Raw genomic sequence first — 19666 nt, forward strand, 5'->3', positions numbered from 1 at the left:
CCGTCTATGTAAACCCTTCTCCCACTTTCTCTGCCTAGACCTTGTTTTTCTGTTGTTGGATTTTCTATTTAACATTATAACTACATTTTGCTTCTCTTTCTTTGCTTTTCTCGGAGATCTCAGCTTTCTTCTCATAGCCATGGTAATATGTGGTTGTTTAATAGTAAACTCCCCAGGAGGATTTCCTTGCCTTGCAGAAGCCCTAACTCCTTTGCAGAAAATTCTTCTCTGGCCCTGGCCTCCATTGTAGCCGCACATGGAAATAGCATCCTTATGGAAATAGCTCTTTTGAAAAGCCCACAGCCCAGAGGCTTGAATAAAGCCACCATTATCTTTGAAGCGTGGGCTCCATTGAATTCACCTCAGCAACTCGAAACCTTTCAAGGCTTTGTGCATTTTGGGAAAATGTCAAACCTATTCAGTACCTTGCAGTGAATGAAGAAAACATATCCATATATTCAGAACATGTCCGCTAGTCTCCATTATAGAAAGCTTTTAATTTTATTCACATCTGTTATTATTATAAACAAAAAGTTGCTGTTTTTACTTGAGTGTCAAATGAGGCACAAAAAAACAACAGCTGTTGCCATTGCACAACTGAATTGGGGGAGGGGAGGAGACAAGGGTAAAAAAAAAAAAACCTCCCCTAATTAGTCTTGCTTTAAAAAGCCTCAGACATAAAACTGAAAACTTCCCATAAAAGAAAAAAAAAGTAGGTACAATAAGCAGACTTGAACATGGACCACTTATAAATATTCATTGGGAAAAATGGAATCCCATCATTTCTGCCAGTCCTCGGGGAACCTCGCTGCTAATGAACCCTCCCGGCACATGGTAGTAATAATGGGCTTCCTTATTCTACAAGACAAAACTGGGGAGCAGCGCCAAGCTGGTGGCTCTTGTAACTCGCCTGAGCAGGCCACTGTGGTGTTTCCAGCTTGACGCCAGCTCTGCTGCTCCCTCGCTCCTAGCTGGGTCCGTGGTTTCTGCTGGGAAACAACTCTCTTGCCTGTGTCTGTCTCCCTAGTGATCACGCTGTGTGTCCCACACTCAGGCCGGGACGTCCATCCCTCCCAGGAAAGCCTTTGCCCAGCTCATCCGTCCCCCACTGCAATTAATGCCAGTACCCTGGCGTGACTGCAGCCTCCAGAACCAGCTTTTAGTTTTTAGGCATCCTTCCAACCTGCCTTCCCCTTCACACTTTTCCTTCTCAGAGCCTGCATGAGATCTTTGGAGATCGGTTAGCTCTACCTTGAAGCCCTTTTAGAATGAAAACTAAACAGTAATTTCACCTTCCCATGATTGACTCGGGAAGTTTTTAAAAAAGAATACTAAAATTAAAATCCTGGAAAGAGTCTGTGTCCGCTTCTACATCCTTTTCGGGTACCGCACCTTTTCTTTTTCTTTTTTTTTTTTTCAGAAGGGGGTTGTGGTTGTATTCCCTGTACATCCTCCTACGTAATTTCCAAGGCTCTGGGAGTCCCGCTGGGGATGGGTGAGCCCATCAGCTCCCTTTCTCCTAAATAGTATCCTTGTATATTGAGGTTTTTTTTCCTGTGGTCACAGAAGCATCCTCACTCCCCCAAGACTTCTCTGCCGAGGTAGGCTCTGACTAGAGTCTTCTTCCAGATGAGGTTACAGCGTGTGCATTTTCCAGCTCATGACACACAGCCCGGCTCTCTGATCTTCCAGTGTGTGCTTTATTCGCTTCCCACTAATTTACTAACAGGACCAGCTCCACTTTCATTTGCTGAACAAGGGAAACAGTAGTATCCACTGAGATACAGATGTACAGAATTGCTCGGTCACACTTGGTTAGAAACCTCGCTTTAAACCCTCAATTCCGTGGGGGCAGAGTGCTTCGGACCAGCTTCTGCAGAGACCCCTCCACGGGACTGGGCTGGTCTTCTTTGAGAAGAGTCTGTCTTTGAGAAGTTAAATGAGATTCCCTATGGTCATGGTTCTCCACCTCACGGTTATGATCCCTTTGTGGGGTCGAATGACTCTGTCACAAAAGTTGCATATCAGATATTTATATTGTAATTTATAACAGTAGAAAATTTGTTATGAAGTAGCAATGAAAATAATTTTATGGTTGGGGGCTAGCACAGCCTGAGCAACCATATTAAAGGGTTGCAGCATTTGCAAGGCTGAACCACTGCCTTTGGCATTATGGAGTCTAATGTGCCATCACAGGCTTAGTTGGTGAGGCATGAGTGAGGCATGGCTTTTGTTCTTCAGTAGCAAAATGTCATCTGAAAAGCCAATGGATTGCTTACTTTGAAAATATTCCAACCTGCTTTGCACAGCCCTCGCCGGTACTGAATGAGCGGAGTGGAGCTGTAGGTCTCTGTCCTGGGTCTTGGGCCACCTTTTGGTGCTCTTTGCTTCCTTGTTCTCTGTCAAAAGGGGATGAAATCATCCCTACTCTGAGTGTGGCCGTGAATTTCAAATGAGGTGAAGCATGGGGCACACACTGCAGCCTGTACTGAATGCAGGCGATAATTAATGTCTCGAAGAACTGTGGCATCAAAATCTGGTAAAAGAATGTAGCTTGTGGCGCCCCTGAAATGAAGTTTACGTTTTGTTTCTAGCACCCTCGTGTCGCATGGCGGCAGCTTCTTCACCTATGGAAGGTGATATACTCAGCTCAGGAAGGGTTTGCATTGTTTAGTAACGGTGACTATCATATCATTGAGCCTTAAAGTGGTAGCTCATTAAATCCTCATAAGCAGCCCAAGGTCACATGACTGAGTAGTTCCTTGGATGTTAATCTGCTTCCACATTATCATGGAGTCAGAGATAAGAAAAGGCCGTCTTCTGACATGGTCTGCAGAGTATGGTTACTTCTTTAGATGTCAGGCTTTAGAAGAAGCGGAAAGGCATTTGACTAGGAACTTGCACTGCATTTTTTAGAGCAGTGATGGAAACTTACTCCCTACTACAGAACTCTCTGCTGCTTCCCTGGCTTTGATGATAGAGCAGTGAGTTAGTATGAATGATGTTACAGAGGAAGAAGGCGAGCTGAGTTTGGTCTGTAGTGCCCTGTATCCAGAGGATGCCTGCATCCCGAGCTTAGATTGCAGCATCCAGGGGAGCTAGCTGAGCACAGCAGGGGACAGAGTGGTCGTGGTGCCCATTTGTGTATGAATGCACTTGACCTCTACAGTGCTTGATTTGGCGATCAGTGAGGAAGTTGTGTCCAGGCTGTCTCCATGTGAGAAAAATCACACCGTACTTTGAGGTATCCTGTTTCGTAAAGGATAAAAACAGGACAGGTTTTTGGAATGATTTTGCCTGCCCTGGGAACCTGATGCTTGAAACTTCATTTGTCACTGCCATCATCACCATCAAGTTCAAGTACAATCTGGGCTGATGTTGTTTAGGATTTTAAATGCTGATATTAGATTTTTGAAAAAAGATTTATCCCAAAGGACCATTTCTTAACATTAAACTCTGGTGTTTCTTTTTCCCCCCTTCTTGACCAGGGTAAGATTCTCAACAGGAAAGGATGCTGTCCCATTTGCACTGAAAGTAAGTTCATTCTTTGGAAAAAAAAAATGTGCTCTATTTGTTTGATATTTTGTGATGAATAGAAAAACCTGATGTGAGTCTTCTGTAGACTCAATTCTGTAGGTATGAGATGGACATGTCCACCTCCCCATCGACACCCGTAATCAGCTGTTGCCCTTTCACAGACACTGGAGTGTGGGTATCTCCATCAGAATCTGCTGTCAGGAGAGCTCAGGAGAAGAGTGGTTAGATGGAGTTTTAAAAGACAAATAAATTAATGCACGTTTGAAAAGGCTAACAGCATTTGCAGTCCTTGGGGCTAGGATAATGATGCCCGGCAAAGCCAGACATCCGTAATCGCTCAGGGATTCACTCCTTCTCTTTATACCACCAAACAACTGCCCTTCCTCTTCCCTCCCCCATCCCCGTCATCCTTTCTCCGGGGAACTTCTGATGTGGTTTTCATCCTGACACTTTTAGCTGAGTTCCTGAAGAGTCTCTCTAAAAGTCTTGAATTTGGAGAGCCATCTGCGGTTGCTCTGTTAATCTCTGGGGCAGAGCAAGGTGCTGGGTTTCACATCAGCCCCGTACGGGGACTTCTGCCTACCTCTATCAGGAAATCACTGTGTTAGTCCCGAAATACACCTGGCTTCGAGACAGCTTCCTGAAGTATGCGATTGAAATAGTGGTGTTAGACATACATTATTATTTCTGATGCATGGGGGGGGGGCAGCATTAGCAGAGTCAGGAAGTTGATTAGAAACTGTTTTATGAGTCAGTCAGGCTGACAGAAGTGGACTTTCATGCTGTTGAAAGCAACTTTCCTATGGCATCAGGTTTGTTCTTTTATTTATCTGAAACCAGGGTTTATATTGCTCCTGGTTTTCCTTCCTTTGACTATTTCATGTTATATACATAAATATGTGTTGTTTTGTATCTATATGAAATTATACATGGGAAACTGCTATATGTTAATGTATGATATGTCTATATTACCCATGTCTAATAGATACTATTAGCTTAAAAATAGAGAGCCATGAAATTGTACAATGGATGAAGCTGCTTATTGAATTAGCAAAAAATAAATTATAGATTTAATAAAAGACCTTCCTTTGAAGATAATGAAGTCATAAACTAGCTCAAAGGAGGTTGATGATGCATGACAGTTAATTCAGAAATTAATGCAGAAAGGAGAAGCAGCGATGGTTGACACACAGGTGATTCAGAAGCATGTGCCTGGACTGTTCCCCTGAGTCCTCATCCAGAGACTCTATGTGTGGCTGGTTTGGAGGCCGCCATCAGCTCCATTTCCTTCTGTATGAGCAATCTCCAGGATGCCCTGGTAGCATTTTCCTCTGTAGCCACGTCAGTGGGCTTGTTTGCATTCCTCTATAGATAATGAAGCAGAGAGAGACTATGGAGGAGAGGCAGGCCTCCCCGGGCCTTCTGATATTTTGCAGGTCATCTCTTCTGTTTGCATGACACACATGTGCACATTTCCCAGTTACCTGGTTTTCAGCCTCACAAGAACATGGACTTTAGCCAAGTGGTATGGTGCATGCCTTTAATTTTGGGAGGCAGAGACAGGCAGCTCTCTGTAAGTTTGAGGTCAGCCTGGTCTACACAGCAAGTTCCAGGACAGCTAGGACTGTTACACAAAGAAATCCTATCTGGGCGGGGAGGGGGGAAGATCATGAATTTTACACAGAAACAGAAACAAGGCAAATTTGGAACTCCCCTAATTTCTAAGTGTCACAATGGTGAGATTAGTGACATTTTTTGCAAGTAAAGTTAGATTTTATTAGTTTATCCATTGCAATCTGGCCTCTCCATATCTAGAAGTCTGGTAACTTAAAGAGAAATAAAAAGGGGAAAAGAGAAGACAAAGGAAGAAAATTTGTAAGCAGTCATATGGAGTGCTGTCTTGTGGGAAGTATCTGATGATCCGTCCCTCCCATCACCCGGGGAGACAACTAGAGAAAGCCACCCAGCTGGAGGGGCACCGGGAGGCCACCCGCTGCACCTGCACCTGCAGGTCAGAGCTGGAAGGATTCAGGCAGGCAGTTCTCGGCCCAAGTCTGGATTATATCATCAGATGGCTATTTCTCAATTTCCCCTAGTGTTCTTTCCATCTGTTCCCCTCGCTTGCTCTCCAGCAGTTCTCCATCCCTGCTGTAAAACTCATTCTTCTTGGCGAGACTCATTTGCTCAGATTCACTTAAGACGTGGGATAGCCTCCAGCTTTTTAGGTGATGCCCAGCTTTCCATACCGCATCCAGGTAGACTTTTCCTGATGTCCCTTAGCTACGGCCTGAAGACCTCCTACTTTGAAATTCCATTGTTATTATAGCCAAGATCTGGAACAAACCTTTGGGCCCATTCTTTCCTTGTCTTATTAGTTATAAAACCTCTTCTGGCATACAGGTTTCTAGAGGGAGAAACCTAGGCCAAAATGTCAAGCCAAGGCCAGTGTTTTCTAGAAGATGCCAGGGTTTTCAGACTTTGTTTTACTGAGAGTCTCCCCATCTGTAACATGAAGGGCCAGGCCTGCTTGTTTGGGGTTTTCGTCCCTCCTGGTACCACACAACTGTTTAGCCCCAAAGAAAATCATACATAGGTCTTCATAAATTTTAAGCTGATTGGCCTATTAGCTCTAGCCTCTCACTGGCTAATTCTCACATCTATTTATTTATGTATTTATTTATGTGTTTGTTTGTTTGTTTATTTATTTAAGATTCTGCCTCCTTCCCGCCACCGCCTCCCATTTCCCTCCCCTCTCCCAATCAACTCCCCCTCCCTCATCAGCCCAAAGAGCAATCAGGGTTCCCTGCCCTGTGGGAAGTCCAAGGACCACCCACCTCCATCCAGATCTAGTAAGGTGAGCATCCAAACTGCCTAGGCTCCCACAAAGCCAGTATGTGGAGTAGGATCAAAACCCAGTGCTATTGTTCTTGAGTTCTCAGTAGTCCTCATGGTCCGCTATGTTCAGCGAGTCCGGTTTTATCCCAGGCTTTTTCAGACCCAGGCCAGCTGGCCTTGGTGAGTTCCCGATAGAACATCCCCATTGTCTCAGTGTGTGGGTGCACCCCTCGCGGTCCTGAGTTCCTTGCTCGTGCCCTCTCTCCTTCTGCTCCTGATTTGGACCTTGGGATTTCTGTCCGGTGCTCCAATGTGGGTCTCTGTCTCTGTCTCTTTTCATTGCCTGAGGAAGGTTAATATCCAGGAGGATGCCTATATGTTTTTCTTTGGGTTCACCTTCTAATTTAGCTTCTCTAGGATCATGAATTATAGGCTCAATGTCCTTTATTTATGGCTAGAAACCAATTATGAGTAAGTACATCCCATGTTCCTCTTTTTGGGTCTGGCTTACCTCACTCAGGATAGTGTTTTCTATTTCCGTCCATTTGCATGCAAAATTCAAGAAGTCATCGGTTTTTACTGCTGAGTAGTACTCTAATATGTATATATTCCATACTATCTTCATCCATTCTTCCATTGAAGGGCATCTAGGTTGTTTCCAGGTTCTGGCTTTTATAAACAATGCTGCTATGCACATAGTTGAGCATATACTTTTGTTGTATGATAGGGCATCTCTTGGGTATATTCCCAAGAGTGGTATTGTTGGGTCCAGGGGTAGGTTGATCCCGAATTTCCTGACATCTTGATTAGCCCACTTTTCTGATCTATGTTAGCCATGTGGCCCAGTACCTTTTTCACTGAGGCAGATCACATCCTGCTGCTTCGGGGGTCTGGGCAGTAGTGAAAGGAATCAGCTTCGTCCTTCCCAGAATTCTCCTGTTCTCATTACATCATTTCTACTTCCGGTCTGGTTTTCCCGCCTTTATTTCCTGTCTGGCCAATCAGCATTTATTTATAACATGATTGACAGAATATAGACAATTCTCCCACACCACCCATTGGCTTTGTTTTAGGAATGTCCTGTGTATTGCAGAGTATTTAACTGTAACCCTTCCCTCTAAGTGACAGGCATCTCTAGACGTTGTCAAATGCTCCTTGGGGTCAACCAGTGATACTCCAAGCAGAGAAAGCTGCCCCGGTGAATGCAGAGAGGAACACTGGTAGGACTAGCAATGTTGACTTATGACCAGTACTGCTGACACAGCACAGTAGGAGCGTGAAGGGGAGTTGCCCTTCTAGCCTAAAATCAAAAGGCCAGGGCTTCTGGGTTTATTGATTATGTTTTTACATCTTAATTCTCTGAGCTTACAAGTCATTGTGAAGACAACCTGGTTGCTTAAAAAATGCTGCCATTGCTTTCCATTGCTTGGAAGGGAAAGATAAAATGCTGGCTATACCAGACAGCCTGCATAAGCTCAAGTCTGTCTTTACTGCATAGGATCGGACTTATAATGTGAATTATTCAACATGTTATTCAACATATATGTCTTCCTTTTACTCTGTGCTGTAAGGCGGCAAGACTATATATCTCCATGAATGCATGCATACATATTTATATGAAGTTGATTCCAGCCCTCAGATACTCAAGGCTGCATGTTGATCATAGATATTAAGTGAAGAATGGGCTGTTTCCAGCAGTGGTTGCACTGCTTGGACTCTCACTAAAACCCTGAGTTTCTTCCTGCCTGGACTTGTCTTGGTCTTTGTAGAAGTTGAGATCTTTTTTTTCCCCCAGAAAAGAGGAAACACATGTTTTATAGGCCTTCTCTGCATGAGTCAGTAACCATGCAAGTTTATTGTTATGTAGGTAGGAAGCAGTCACAAGGACAGGAAACCATCCATGCCCCCTTATCAGAACAATGGGTAAGGTTGGTCTGAACAGGCGCTGGGGTTCTACTCACATGGGGAGTCCTCTTAGAATCAGGCCCCAGGACAGTCTAAAGAGCATGCATAGTCGCCTCTTAATAACTCACCCGACACATACTGCTCTCCTTCTCAACAGAAAGGACTGAATTTGGTTTGGATGATTTACTTAAAGTAAAATATTTGAAGTGAGCTAAACAAACTCCATAAAACTCTTGGCAAAAGCGCTTTCTTGCCAAGGTATGAGGCTGTAGCTGGAAGGCAGTCCCTCTGCTTGGCTGCTTGTCATGTGACCACGAGTTAGGTGCCAGGAAGCATCAGAACCCAGGAGGGCCACTCTGTTATTCCTTGTAGCATTTGGTTTATGTGAAATGCTCTTTTATAGTGTGCTGGCAAGTAGTGCGTGGAATCTTGACCTCACCAACCCACAGAGACCAGAATCAGATCAATTCTATGCTGGCAGCAGATCTCTTTCCAAACTTGGAAATAATACTTCAGTGTCAAAGTTTTCACTGATAAGCGAGGTGTGTGGGGGCGGTGGAGGAAGGGGGGGCTTAGAGATTGGTTATGAGAGAAGTTAATCTCTTAATCAGGTCAGAGGCATCCACAGGCGTTAGGATATGGTCACCTACCCCCAGGTCTCACACATTACTTAAACCCTTCACTTACCTCATACTCAGCCCGTGGCACCCCCAACTCAAAATGCAAGCATGTGATTTGTAACACTGAAGCTGGCAGGGTCTACTGAGCACATATGTACGTGTGATTGAAATAGCTTCAGCCTCATAACCCTTAAGTCACAGGAAATACTGAATTTCGGCAGCTCGGGGTGCCAGGAGGTGCATGGTTGCCAGGCGATTCTTTAACCTGACCCCAAGGGGTTAGTTTCTAGCTGTGAAGGTCCTTGGACCTACACTAGCTCATAGCAGGCCCTGTACCCAGCACAGCTTCTTGCAGAAATTGCCTAGCTGGTTTGTTGGCAAGTCTCTCTACCTTAAGCCCATTGGATGTCTGATGGCTGTTTATATGTCCCAGTAAACAGAGTGATGTTAAAGGGCAAACAGGACAACAATTTCCTTTCATGGGGAGGTGGTGGGGGGCAGGATGCATGATAAAGAGTGATCTTGGTGCTTTGCATGTATAAAATGTCTACTGACAGAGCCTCTGTACATCAGTAACTCCATGTTTGAACAGGGTTCTTGCCTCTGGGACTCCAGTTGTCTTAGCCCTTGGAGTTTGTCCTCACCCCAGGCAAGCAAGGAAACTGGCCACCAGGCTCAGGAGGCTTGCAGAAGAAGAATCTGCGGTGTTGATTTTAGCCCCGCCAGCGAGGTGTTAAGCTTAGTAGCCACTGACTTTTCTGCTGGTGCTGGTGGAGCTGGCTTTGATACTTTCTGAAGCTTGGCTGGCAGGCCGGTGGAAAGTGAAGCCCCACCTGCCAACAGTGGTCCCGTGGAGAACCCACACGGGAGAAGTGATGGGGAAATGAGTTCTTCCTTTGGCTGTGCTGTTCTGTTCTGGGAGATGCTACCACTTTTAAGTGTCTTGCTCCAAATTTGCAGAGTTGAGGGATAATACTGAAGTCATTCTCCATGTCTGGTCAGTTTCTAGGGTGGACTAGGCAGTAATGCTTCTCGCCTACAAACACCCTGTGGAAACAGACAAGGGTGGCATACTGACACTAGGTATAAGGGTTAGTACTTGACAAGTTCTTGGTAATTTAGCGTTGATGAGTAAACTGTGTCATCAGTGTCAACATCGCTAGCCAGCAGAACCAGCGATGGCAGCGGCAGTAGCCAACATTTCTTTACCATCATCTGCTATATATCAAAACACTGTCATGGTTGTCCCATTTGATTTCATATTCATCTCATAGCTATTTTTTAGCCAAGTAATGTTATTAGTTGCAGTTTTACAGCCAGGGAACTGAGGCTTAGAGATGTGGAGGTCAAAGATGGAGCCTGAGTCTCCCTGCGCTGTCTGGCTCCAGAGGCTGGGCTGGAGTCAGTTGTGTTGAGTCCCCTGTCATTTAGAGTTTGGTACATAGTTAACAGCTAAGAAGGGGCAGGGAGGTTTGGGGGATCTTATAGTCCCTAGGAGTTATGGATTAGAAAAGAAATCGGAAGAATGTTCTTCAGTTTAATAGCGTTTCTCTCTTCTACCCTAGCCTGGGAGAAAAGGATATGCTAGCCCAGACTTTCTTCTATCTGCAGAAGACAGAGCAGTAGTTGTGTCCCCAGCTTACTTTTCCATGCCCACTCGTACTTCCAGTCCCTCTCCTCCCGCTCTACCATGGCAATTAGAGGGGAGTGTTTATAAACATGGACATATGTGTGCACATGTGCATAAATATTCTATATAGTATTCAACTTGAAAGAACTCTGCATAATTGATAGTAGGCATGGGAAAAGAGCAATGTCACCTTCAAAGTTGCATTTCCATTCATTAATAATCTACTGCCATAAAATTTTATGCATCTGTGGACCTTCTCTCTAGGGTCTTCCCTTCCAGTCCTCAGTTGAGAAGGAAACTAAGGCTCCCAAGAGTACCAAGTTAGAAAGCTGGGATGAGACCCATACCCTTTTCAAAAACCCTAATAGAGTATCCATTCTATAAGCCCCTTTGGGGTTTGCTTTGGAAATATGGTTGATTCTTGCTTTTTGTTTTTTTAAAATTATTTTTAAGTGATACAGTACTATTAAATCATTCCATTAGAGATGCATTCTTGTCTACATATAAATTAATATATTATTTCCTTTGAAGATACATATAAATTTTTGCAGGCACATGTAGTAGTGAGCACGGGGCCCCTTTGTTCCATCCTGCCTGGCTAGCTTACACCCGAAAAATTACACAGAAACTGTATTCATTTAAACACTGCCTGGCCCATTATTTCTAGCCTCTTATTGGCTAACTCTCACATCTTGATTAACCCATTTCTATTAATATGTATCGCCACTTGACTGTGGCTTCCTGGCATGAGTCTAACCAGCGTCCGTCTCAGGCAGGAGAATCATGGTGTCTGCCACAATTCCCTTCTTCCCAGAATTCTGTTCTGTCTACTCTGCCCACCTAAGGGCTGCCCTATCAAAAGGCCAAGGCAGCTTCTTTATTCAACCAATGAAAACAACACAAATACAGAACAACCTCCTACACCAGGCACACTGTTCTCCTGAATCTAAAGAAATGTAAGCATCCAGTTGTGGCTGAGTATATTGGAGACATACACTTAGTGAGAACCCCCTGGAAATATGACCAAAGAACAGGACAGTTGAGTAAGTCAGACACCCTACTACACCTGAGAAAGATGCTTTGTGAAAAGCTCTGTATGTGAATGGGGGTAGGCATCCTGCTCTTCGAAGTCTCAGCTCCGACAAGTAAAATAAGGCCATCAAAGCACAGACTTCTGCTGGTGTTACTGCTCACGCTGCCCTGGAGCAGGGCTTCTAGCACATGCAAGTCACACGCTCTGCTACATAGTTTCTAAGATGATTCTGCCAAGCAGAAGCTACCATCTACTCCATCTTACAAGTAAAGGGTCCGAAGGTCAGAAAAGTTAAACAGAGAGAGTGCGGTTAATGCCGTAATCTGGGAGACTGGAACCCAAACTTTTAGCATGTCTCTGTGTTCTCTCTTAACTCTATGTTGACTCATTTTAGAGGGTTGCCTCCAAATAGAGGAGATTTTCTTGTTTCCTTCTGTTACATATGTCATAGAGTTCTGTTTGCAATCAGTTGTGTCCACTCGCCTATAGAAACATTGTTTGTGAAGTTACTCCAACTTCTGTGATCTCTTGAGATATAGTATTTCGGCACTCACCTTTACAGAGATGAGAAGAAATGGCTCGTTGTACCCAGTGTTTTTCATTGATTTGCATTCGTCTTCTTCATGCTCTCCACCCTAGTCCTCGTTCCTTCCTCTGCAGGGCCAGGGCGTCTGTCTTTAGTACATACATCTGTCCTCTGAACTTCCTGTCTCTTCTTGTATGCAACCACAGGTGTTCTTTTCTAACACTGGCTTCAAAGTTGTTCAAACTTTGAATTATTTATGCAATACTTTTATTAATTCTCTGAGAATTCCATACAGTGCATCTTGAATATATTCACTCTCAACTCCTCACAGCAATCCTCTACACTTTGATCCTTTCCTATCCAAATTTGGGTGTAATCTTTCTCCTCCTTCTTCTTCTTCTTTGCCATCTGCTCCTCCTCCTCCTCCTCCTCCTCCTCCTCCTCCTCCTCCTCCTCCTCCTTTGCCATCTCCTCCTCCTCCTTCTCCTCCTCCTCCTCCTCCTTCTTTGCCATCTCCTCCTCCTCCTCCTCCTCCTCCTCCTCCTCCTTCTTCTTCTTCTTCTTCTTTGCCATCTCCTCCTCCTCCTCCTCCTTCTTCTTTCTTCTCCTCCTCCTCTTCCTTCTTCTTTTGCTTTTTTTCCCCATTCAAACCAGTTTGTGTTGCCCAACTAGTCTTGGGAGTAAGGCCTTCCCTAGAGTGTGCTGAACATACCAGGGATCAAATTATTAAAAACAAAACATAAAACAAAACCAAAAAACCCCAACCCTCCTTCTCCAAACAGCTATGAAATGCCAATAGCTCCTCAGCTAGTGATTGCATTTCATGCCTACTTTCCCATACTCTCTGATGGAATTTTATCTGGCCTGTCTGTCTGCACAGGTCCTATGCTTGTGCTCACAACTGTGGTGAGATCCTGTTTCCCTTTTGGGTCCGGAAAACATTGTTTCTATCCACCACCCCTGGCTCTTACAATCTTCATCATCCCTCTCCCACCAAGCCCCCAGAGTCTTGTGTGGAAAAGTGTGATGTGTTTGTCCCACTTAGGACTGACTACATTGTCTTTTATTTTCTGCACATTGACCAGTTGTGAGTCTCAGATCTACTGCCAAAGAAAACTTCTCTCATGAGGGTTGAGAGATGGTCTGATCTATAGGTATAGAATGGCATCAAGAATCATTTTAGTATTATGTCCTCTGAGCGGAATAAAAGTCTTGGATTCTTTCCGAGTGCCTATGACCTATCTAGCCACAGATTCTTGGCTCCTTTAACAATGACAAAGTTTGGGATCTATCTCATAAAACAAGCATTGTATCTGATCCAGAAAGTGACTGGTTACCCACTTAGCATCTGTACTACTACTTTATCAGTGGGCATATGCCGTCGGGTCAGCTGCTGTTGTAGTTCACAGGTATGCAGACAGACGATACTGATGATTCCTTGGCTCCTTTTGTAGTGTGTGTAATACTTCACAGCACCATGAAGTCTAGTCACTAAGGATAAAGTACCAGCCTCGCTTCTCTATGTCCTGTGAGAAAAATAGCGAACCTTAGCTTCTAGCTTTCCAAGGGAATAATTCGCCTGCTGAGTACTGCAGTTGCTACCTTAGATTCACCCGATGATCTGAATTGGCGTTGGTTGCAGGGGCTAGTGGCCGTTTCCAAGCCCTATTCATTGACTCAATTTTGGCCTCCACGTTCTCCCAGCTGTGCAGGTTTGGAGACCGATTGTTGTTTCTCATATTTCTGGCATTTCTCTCCCCTGTTGCTAATCAGTCATCAAGTCTAGCTGATTACCTCTTTATGCTGTTTTTCTAATAGCATAAATGGGAATGTTTTTTATTCCCATGACAGCTGTACCCTCATCCTGTTGTTTTCTGCTAACCCCTGTCCCCCTCCTTTATGTACACCACTTCAGAACCCACACACTTCCTTCATGAACACCTAGGCCATCTTCCTTCACTGCTGAGCTTTCCAAGGTTTATGTTATAAAACCTTAGAGCTGAGGAACAGCCCTGAGTAACATCTTCAGGACAGGTCCTCTGAGTGCATATGATAAGGAATACTGGATGGGGTAGACTTAAACACACTTCCTTGCTGCAGAACTTCTTAGGACCTTAGCTGTGACACTGGGCATTGTAAGCTTTCAGGAGGGTGAGAGAATACAGAACTCCTTCCCACAACCACCCACCCAATGGTCTTGAAGAGCTTTTAAAGTTTTACTGTGGCAATCCAACAGGTGGGATTGATATTTCATAGGAAACACATTAAGAAATGTTGGTTCTTTGGAATACATTTAAACTTCTCAGACTGGCAACGAATGAATCTCAGGCCAATTTATTTACATAGTGTGAGTGTCTCATGTCCCCTGAAGCAAGTCCTTGCTGCAGACAGACCCGTCTCTGCATTTCTTGTGCAAGCTGCTTCCTTCCTGTGTTTGTACTTTACTGGCATGCTTCCTGCGGCCTTGAGGGCTAACTCCATTCTGGCCCCTGATCTACATTGTGTATGTCTTTTTTGGATGGACTCAACTCATCATATTTTCACCAGCTCTGTTCTTTCCCTGCCTCTTGTGGTCTCTCTCACAATACGAGAAACGATGGTCCTGGTATGTGAGCAGCTCCAACCTTGACCTCTTCGCAGCAGATCTGCAAAGCAATAGCTTTAGGTAGACAAACCTACATCACATAGGGAGCTTGTATCTGCTCTTTTAGGGACTGAATTGCAAGGTGAGATGGGGTTTCAAATGCAGGATTCTTCCAAGCTTCTTAGTGCTTTAGTTCTGTACAATAAATTAATTAAGTTGGGGAAATGAAATACTAAATTTTATAACTGACTTCTAGATAGATATAATTAATCTGTAATTCAGACAATCCTGGGAGGTCATGGACCAGCCTTAAGAGCCTCTACATCCTAGAGGCCTTTCCTGAAGTGTGACTTCCCTTTTCCAGCGCCATCAGCAAATCTGCTGGAATGGTGCTGTGTTTCCTGTCAGTAGAACCCCAAGTGGGGAAGGCATTGGCCTTGGACCACGGAGACTAGATTGTAGTTGTATTATTGGCTGAGTGACTGTGGGCCACAGGCACTTTCTGCAAGCTTGCTACTAAGGAGTTAATAAAATACTGCTTGATGTCCAGAGACCTAGTAAGGCTGGAATGAGACACTAAAATACAGAACACAGCACCGCTGACATGGTGCCTGATACAAGCAGTTTGTACTAGATGCTTTGACTGTGCTAAGCTACTAGTTTCCAATGGATGCTGTAGCAAATTCCCACAAAATCATGGCTTAATACTACTAATTGTCTTATATATGCTGGAGGTCAAAGTCAGAAATAGGCCTCGCTGTGCTAGGACTATCCAGCCTTGTTTTGACAAAGTTTAGCTGTATGTGTAGTTTATGTATCATACAGGCAAGCAGTCCAGGCAAGAGCAGTTTCTTGTCCAAATGGCTAGCCTTGCCACATTAAAAGCAAACTCCATAAGGAACTTCTTTGAAGCTTATCATCCTCTTGAAGTAATTGGTGCTACCAGGAAATACATGTCTCACTGTTGAGAAAAGTCTGTTTTTAAAACATTTTTAATGCCATATTCCATATTTCTTTGAAGTGTTCGAAGATTATTTATCCATTTGTAATATATTTCCATATATCTAGGAAACCTAACTAGCATGACTATAAGTTTGACTATTATAGATAGCTACTTATTTGTATTTTTAAACTGTATATTACATTTTTAAAAGAGTTTTATAAACATAATGCCTTAAACAAGAGTAGAAATATAAAATATAATACACAAGAGTAGAAATATAGTATAACAATATTGACATTAAATTTGTCTCAAAAAAAAACAAAATCCATAGCAATATAAAGTATTTTGAGATTAACAGTTGCTTTTTGGGTTAAATTAGATTCAATAATCTTTTTTCATCGATTTTATGTCATAGCCCCCTTTTTCTTTAGGAAGAGATTGACTACATCAATTAATCATTTATAACCAATCCCCTTCATATGAAAACAAACATTTACAAACAATTATAAAAGGAGACTGTTTTAGTTTCCTGGTCGCCCAGACCTGAATAATCACACAGAAACTATATTGATTACAACACTGCCTGGCTCATGACTCAGCCATATTTCTAGCTAGTTCTTACATCTTAAATTAACCCATTTCTACTCATCTGTGTACCACCACAAGGCTGTGACTTTCCATAAAGATTCTGGGCATATTTCTCCTTCAGCAGTTACATGGCATCTCTTTGACTCCACCTACTCTCTCTCTATATCTCTGTTCAGATTTCCTTTTTGGCTTTATTCTGCCCTGGCATAAGTCAAAGTAGCTTCCTTATTAACCAATGGTAATAAAACATATTCATAGCATACATTTTACATGGCTTATTATAGTTTTATATTATCTTTACTGTCTTTTTGAAGACTTTATTTTTATTTTTTAAAACTTCCTAAACAATTTTTCCTCTCTCTTCCAAGTCTATACACATTTTTAAACCCTCTGTGACCCATTTAGAGGTTTATTTTTGTCTGAATGTGTTTTTATTGTGTTTCTGTAATCTTTTTCTGACCACTGTTTTAAACTGTTAAGCAGTAGTAGCTAGGACCAGAGTGGCTGCTTTGGCTGTTGGTTCTGCTGCACTTGGCTATTCAACAGGGCAGAATAAAGCCAGGCAGCAAATCTGAAAAGAGATATATAGAGAGAGAGTAGGCAAAGTCAACGAGGCACTATGTAGCTGCCCTGCCATAGGCCAAAGCAGTTTCTCTATTAAGCAGTGGAAATAAAACATATTCACAGCCTACAGTGGTGTATCCCACATCACACTATTGAGGCTGTGCTCCCTGGAAATCCTCAAACAGTTCTTGCCTTTCCCAGTTTCTAAGGCTACCTGCATCACTTCACCCTTGGCTCTTCTTTTTAAAGTCACAGTTGATCCCATTCTCCTGGAAAATGTGTGTCATGATCCTGCCTTACTGTTCAGCAAAGGGCTTGTATTCCTTTCCCTTGTTTATAATGGATAGATCCCCCTTTGCAGGTTAGCAAGCCTGGTCCCACTGACTCCTCCCATTCGTTGGCTATTGATGCCACAGGCACAGGTTCTGGTTATCAGGCTGTGTTTTCTCTTCAGTAACCAAGATCAGCTTGTCATCCTTGGTCAGTGTAGGATCAGAATTAAGTTCTGTTCTAGTTTTGTGATTCTGAGAATGTTTTTCAGTAGGTTACATGTCTATTCAGCGGAAGGGATTGATTTTGGAAGGTAGAAGGATTGCTCCCCACCTGAGCACTGAGCTCCCAGACTGGTATTTCCAAGGTGGTTTTCTTGCCACCAAATATAATTCCCCTTTAATATTTTTCACTTCTCTGTTTTCCCTAATAGTGTATTTATTCTTAATTTGTTCATAAATAATTCAATTAATTAATTAAACAAATTTCTGCTGGCTACCTGCCACATGTCATTATTTGTATTTATTTTAATAAATACCATATAGACAATTTCTTCTTAGCCAAATATATTGTTTAAATAATTATCCCATTTTCAGCAAATATTTGTTGATATTTAATGGGCAGTATGTCATGCACTGATGTAATGCAATTAATGCATATCTGTGTGTGCATTTAGAGCATCCAATATAGCAGTGAGCTCTCAGGGCCCTGAGAAGTATACATGAAATATACATTGAAGGAGCTCAAGGCCAGACTTAGGAGTGAGGAATTCACATTATAATAAGCATTGGGTGGACTAAAAAGTGGCTTAACATTGTCAGGAGACAGAGAAGTCGATAAAGTGTTTGCCCTACAAGCTTGAGTTTGGATCTGCAAAGCTTGTGTCAAGAGCTGTCCCTGTGTCTAAACACTGGGGAAGCAGAGACAGGAAGATCCCAGCAGCTTACTGGCCAGAGAGCCCGTCTGCAACAGGGCTCAATGAAAGACTCTGTATGGTAAAGATCAGTTTTGTTCTTTGAATTGAGAAGAAAGAAAAATGGCACTGGCTGAGGTGTTGAAGATATTACTGGGGAAGACGGTACTGAAGCCAGAGCTGAAGGGGTGGGGTGATGTGTGTGCACACCTGTGTGTACATGTGTCCTTGTATTTGTATGTGTGTTTGTATATGCGCTTGTGTGCACGTGTTTGTGTGTGCATGTATATAGGCATGCATGCACATGGGTGGGACAAGCTGAGCCCTGGGTAACAGGTGTGAAGTACTAGGACAGGATATGCTAGGTGGGGCCTGGAATGGCACCTGTGGCTTGGTAGCTACAGTCAGTTTAGGTTTGATTTTTTTGAAGTTAGGGAATAAATTCGTGAGTCCATGTAGTTACAGAAATATGGGGAAACAAATTTCCATATGAGACAAAATTCCTATGTCACTGTTTTTAAAAACTCAGGGTGTTTTCTTTTTTAATGAAGACCCGTTGCTGTCTCTGATGGGAATGGAGCCACCACCCCTTTCCCTGTGCCACCCCTTACAGGAAAGTTAGAGGACGTGCAAATCCTTCCAGGTATCCAGGTGCCACCTGGTGGAGCATCTGTTGGCTCTCATGTGCCTTGTGGGCTAACAGCTGTCACTGACACCTTGTGCAAGGCCACAGCTCTTGCATGCAGAAGACACTGGGGGCTTCTTTTTTTTTTCCAGACTCTACTATGGTCAGAAGTCAGCTCAGCAAAGAGCAGCTGGCTCATGTCTCAGGCAGTATTTCTAATCCCCTCCTTTCCTAAATCTTGCCCAAGACTTGGCATCTCAGCATCTCTGACCCTACTAAAGTCCCAGAGGCTCAGCAGGACTCCATGGCCCAGAGTCCTGCAGGCCCTGTTTCCCTGAAGCTTGTGCCCAGAAATGTTTAAAGCCATGTTTATGTGTGGTTAGGATGCCCCTCCGGAAACGTGCTGATCCCCACGCGAGGTGCTGGAGAGACCTCCCTCTCTGCAGCCGTAAAGAACTGAGGCGAAAATTCCCTTTTGGGTTTTCAAAGGAAAACATGCTTGAACGGCTGCGGAAATCTTATGACATGTTAAGTGAAATATGGGAAATAAAATTTCATGTACAGGGTTGTCTTAACTCTGTGAAAATAAACATACACACCCCCCCAGATCTGTAGACACTGCTTACTGCTTGCTGACAGAACACGAATGGGGCTTTTGTTTCGTTCTTGCACTTTTTCTGCTTTGTTTTGTTGTTCGGGGGGAAAAAGCTAGACTAGCGTCTACCCAGATTCTCTTGTTTTTTGCCGCTGTGCCTGGGATTCTATAGTTCTCACTTAATAGTCTTTGACAGATGTTTTGAGAACACTGCTCCCAGAGAAAAGGCATTTCATTAAAATATGTATATCCAGGGTAAAATAAAGCAATCAGAGGCAGTTAAGAGGAAAACATCAGGACCGTGTGTTCAGAGGCGGCAATCTTTATACACATGCTTCATTAATGCACTATATATTAATGAAGGAATTTTGGGTTTTCTAGTCTACATTCCTTTCTGAAAGGGCATAAGAAACGAAAATATAAATAGTACTAATATCATAAGAAAAAGAAAAGAAATGCCACATGTAATTCTTTTGCTTAAGCAGAATTTTTTAAATC

At 43.3% G+C, this 19666-nt stretch overlaps 1 protein-coding gene across 2 annotated transcripts in view; it reads left to right on the top strand.

Moving 5' to 3' along the window:
* Bmper (BMP binding endothelial regulator) overlaps nucleotides 1-19666 on the top strand; it is a 253526-nt gene that overhangs the window by 143684 nt on the left and 90176 nt on the right. For both annotated transcript variants that reach the window (XM_041657223.1, XM_041657224.1), the window contains exon 11: nucleotides 3489-3534. In XM_041657223.1, coding sequence (XP_041513157.1) covers nucleotides 3489-3534 — 46 coding nt within the window. The remainder of the gene's footprint in view (nucleotides 1-3488; nucleotides 3535-19666) is intronic.

Source organism: Microtus oregoni, unplaced genomic scaffold (genome assembly GCF_018167655.1).
Source record: "Microtus oregoni isolate MIOR12 unplaced genomic scaffold, Mior012 000008F_ref0000371, whole genome shotgun sequence".
Lineage (NCBI taxonomy): Eukaryota > Metazoa > Chordata > Mammalia > Rodentia > Cricetidae > Microtus > Microtus oregoni.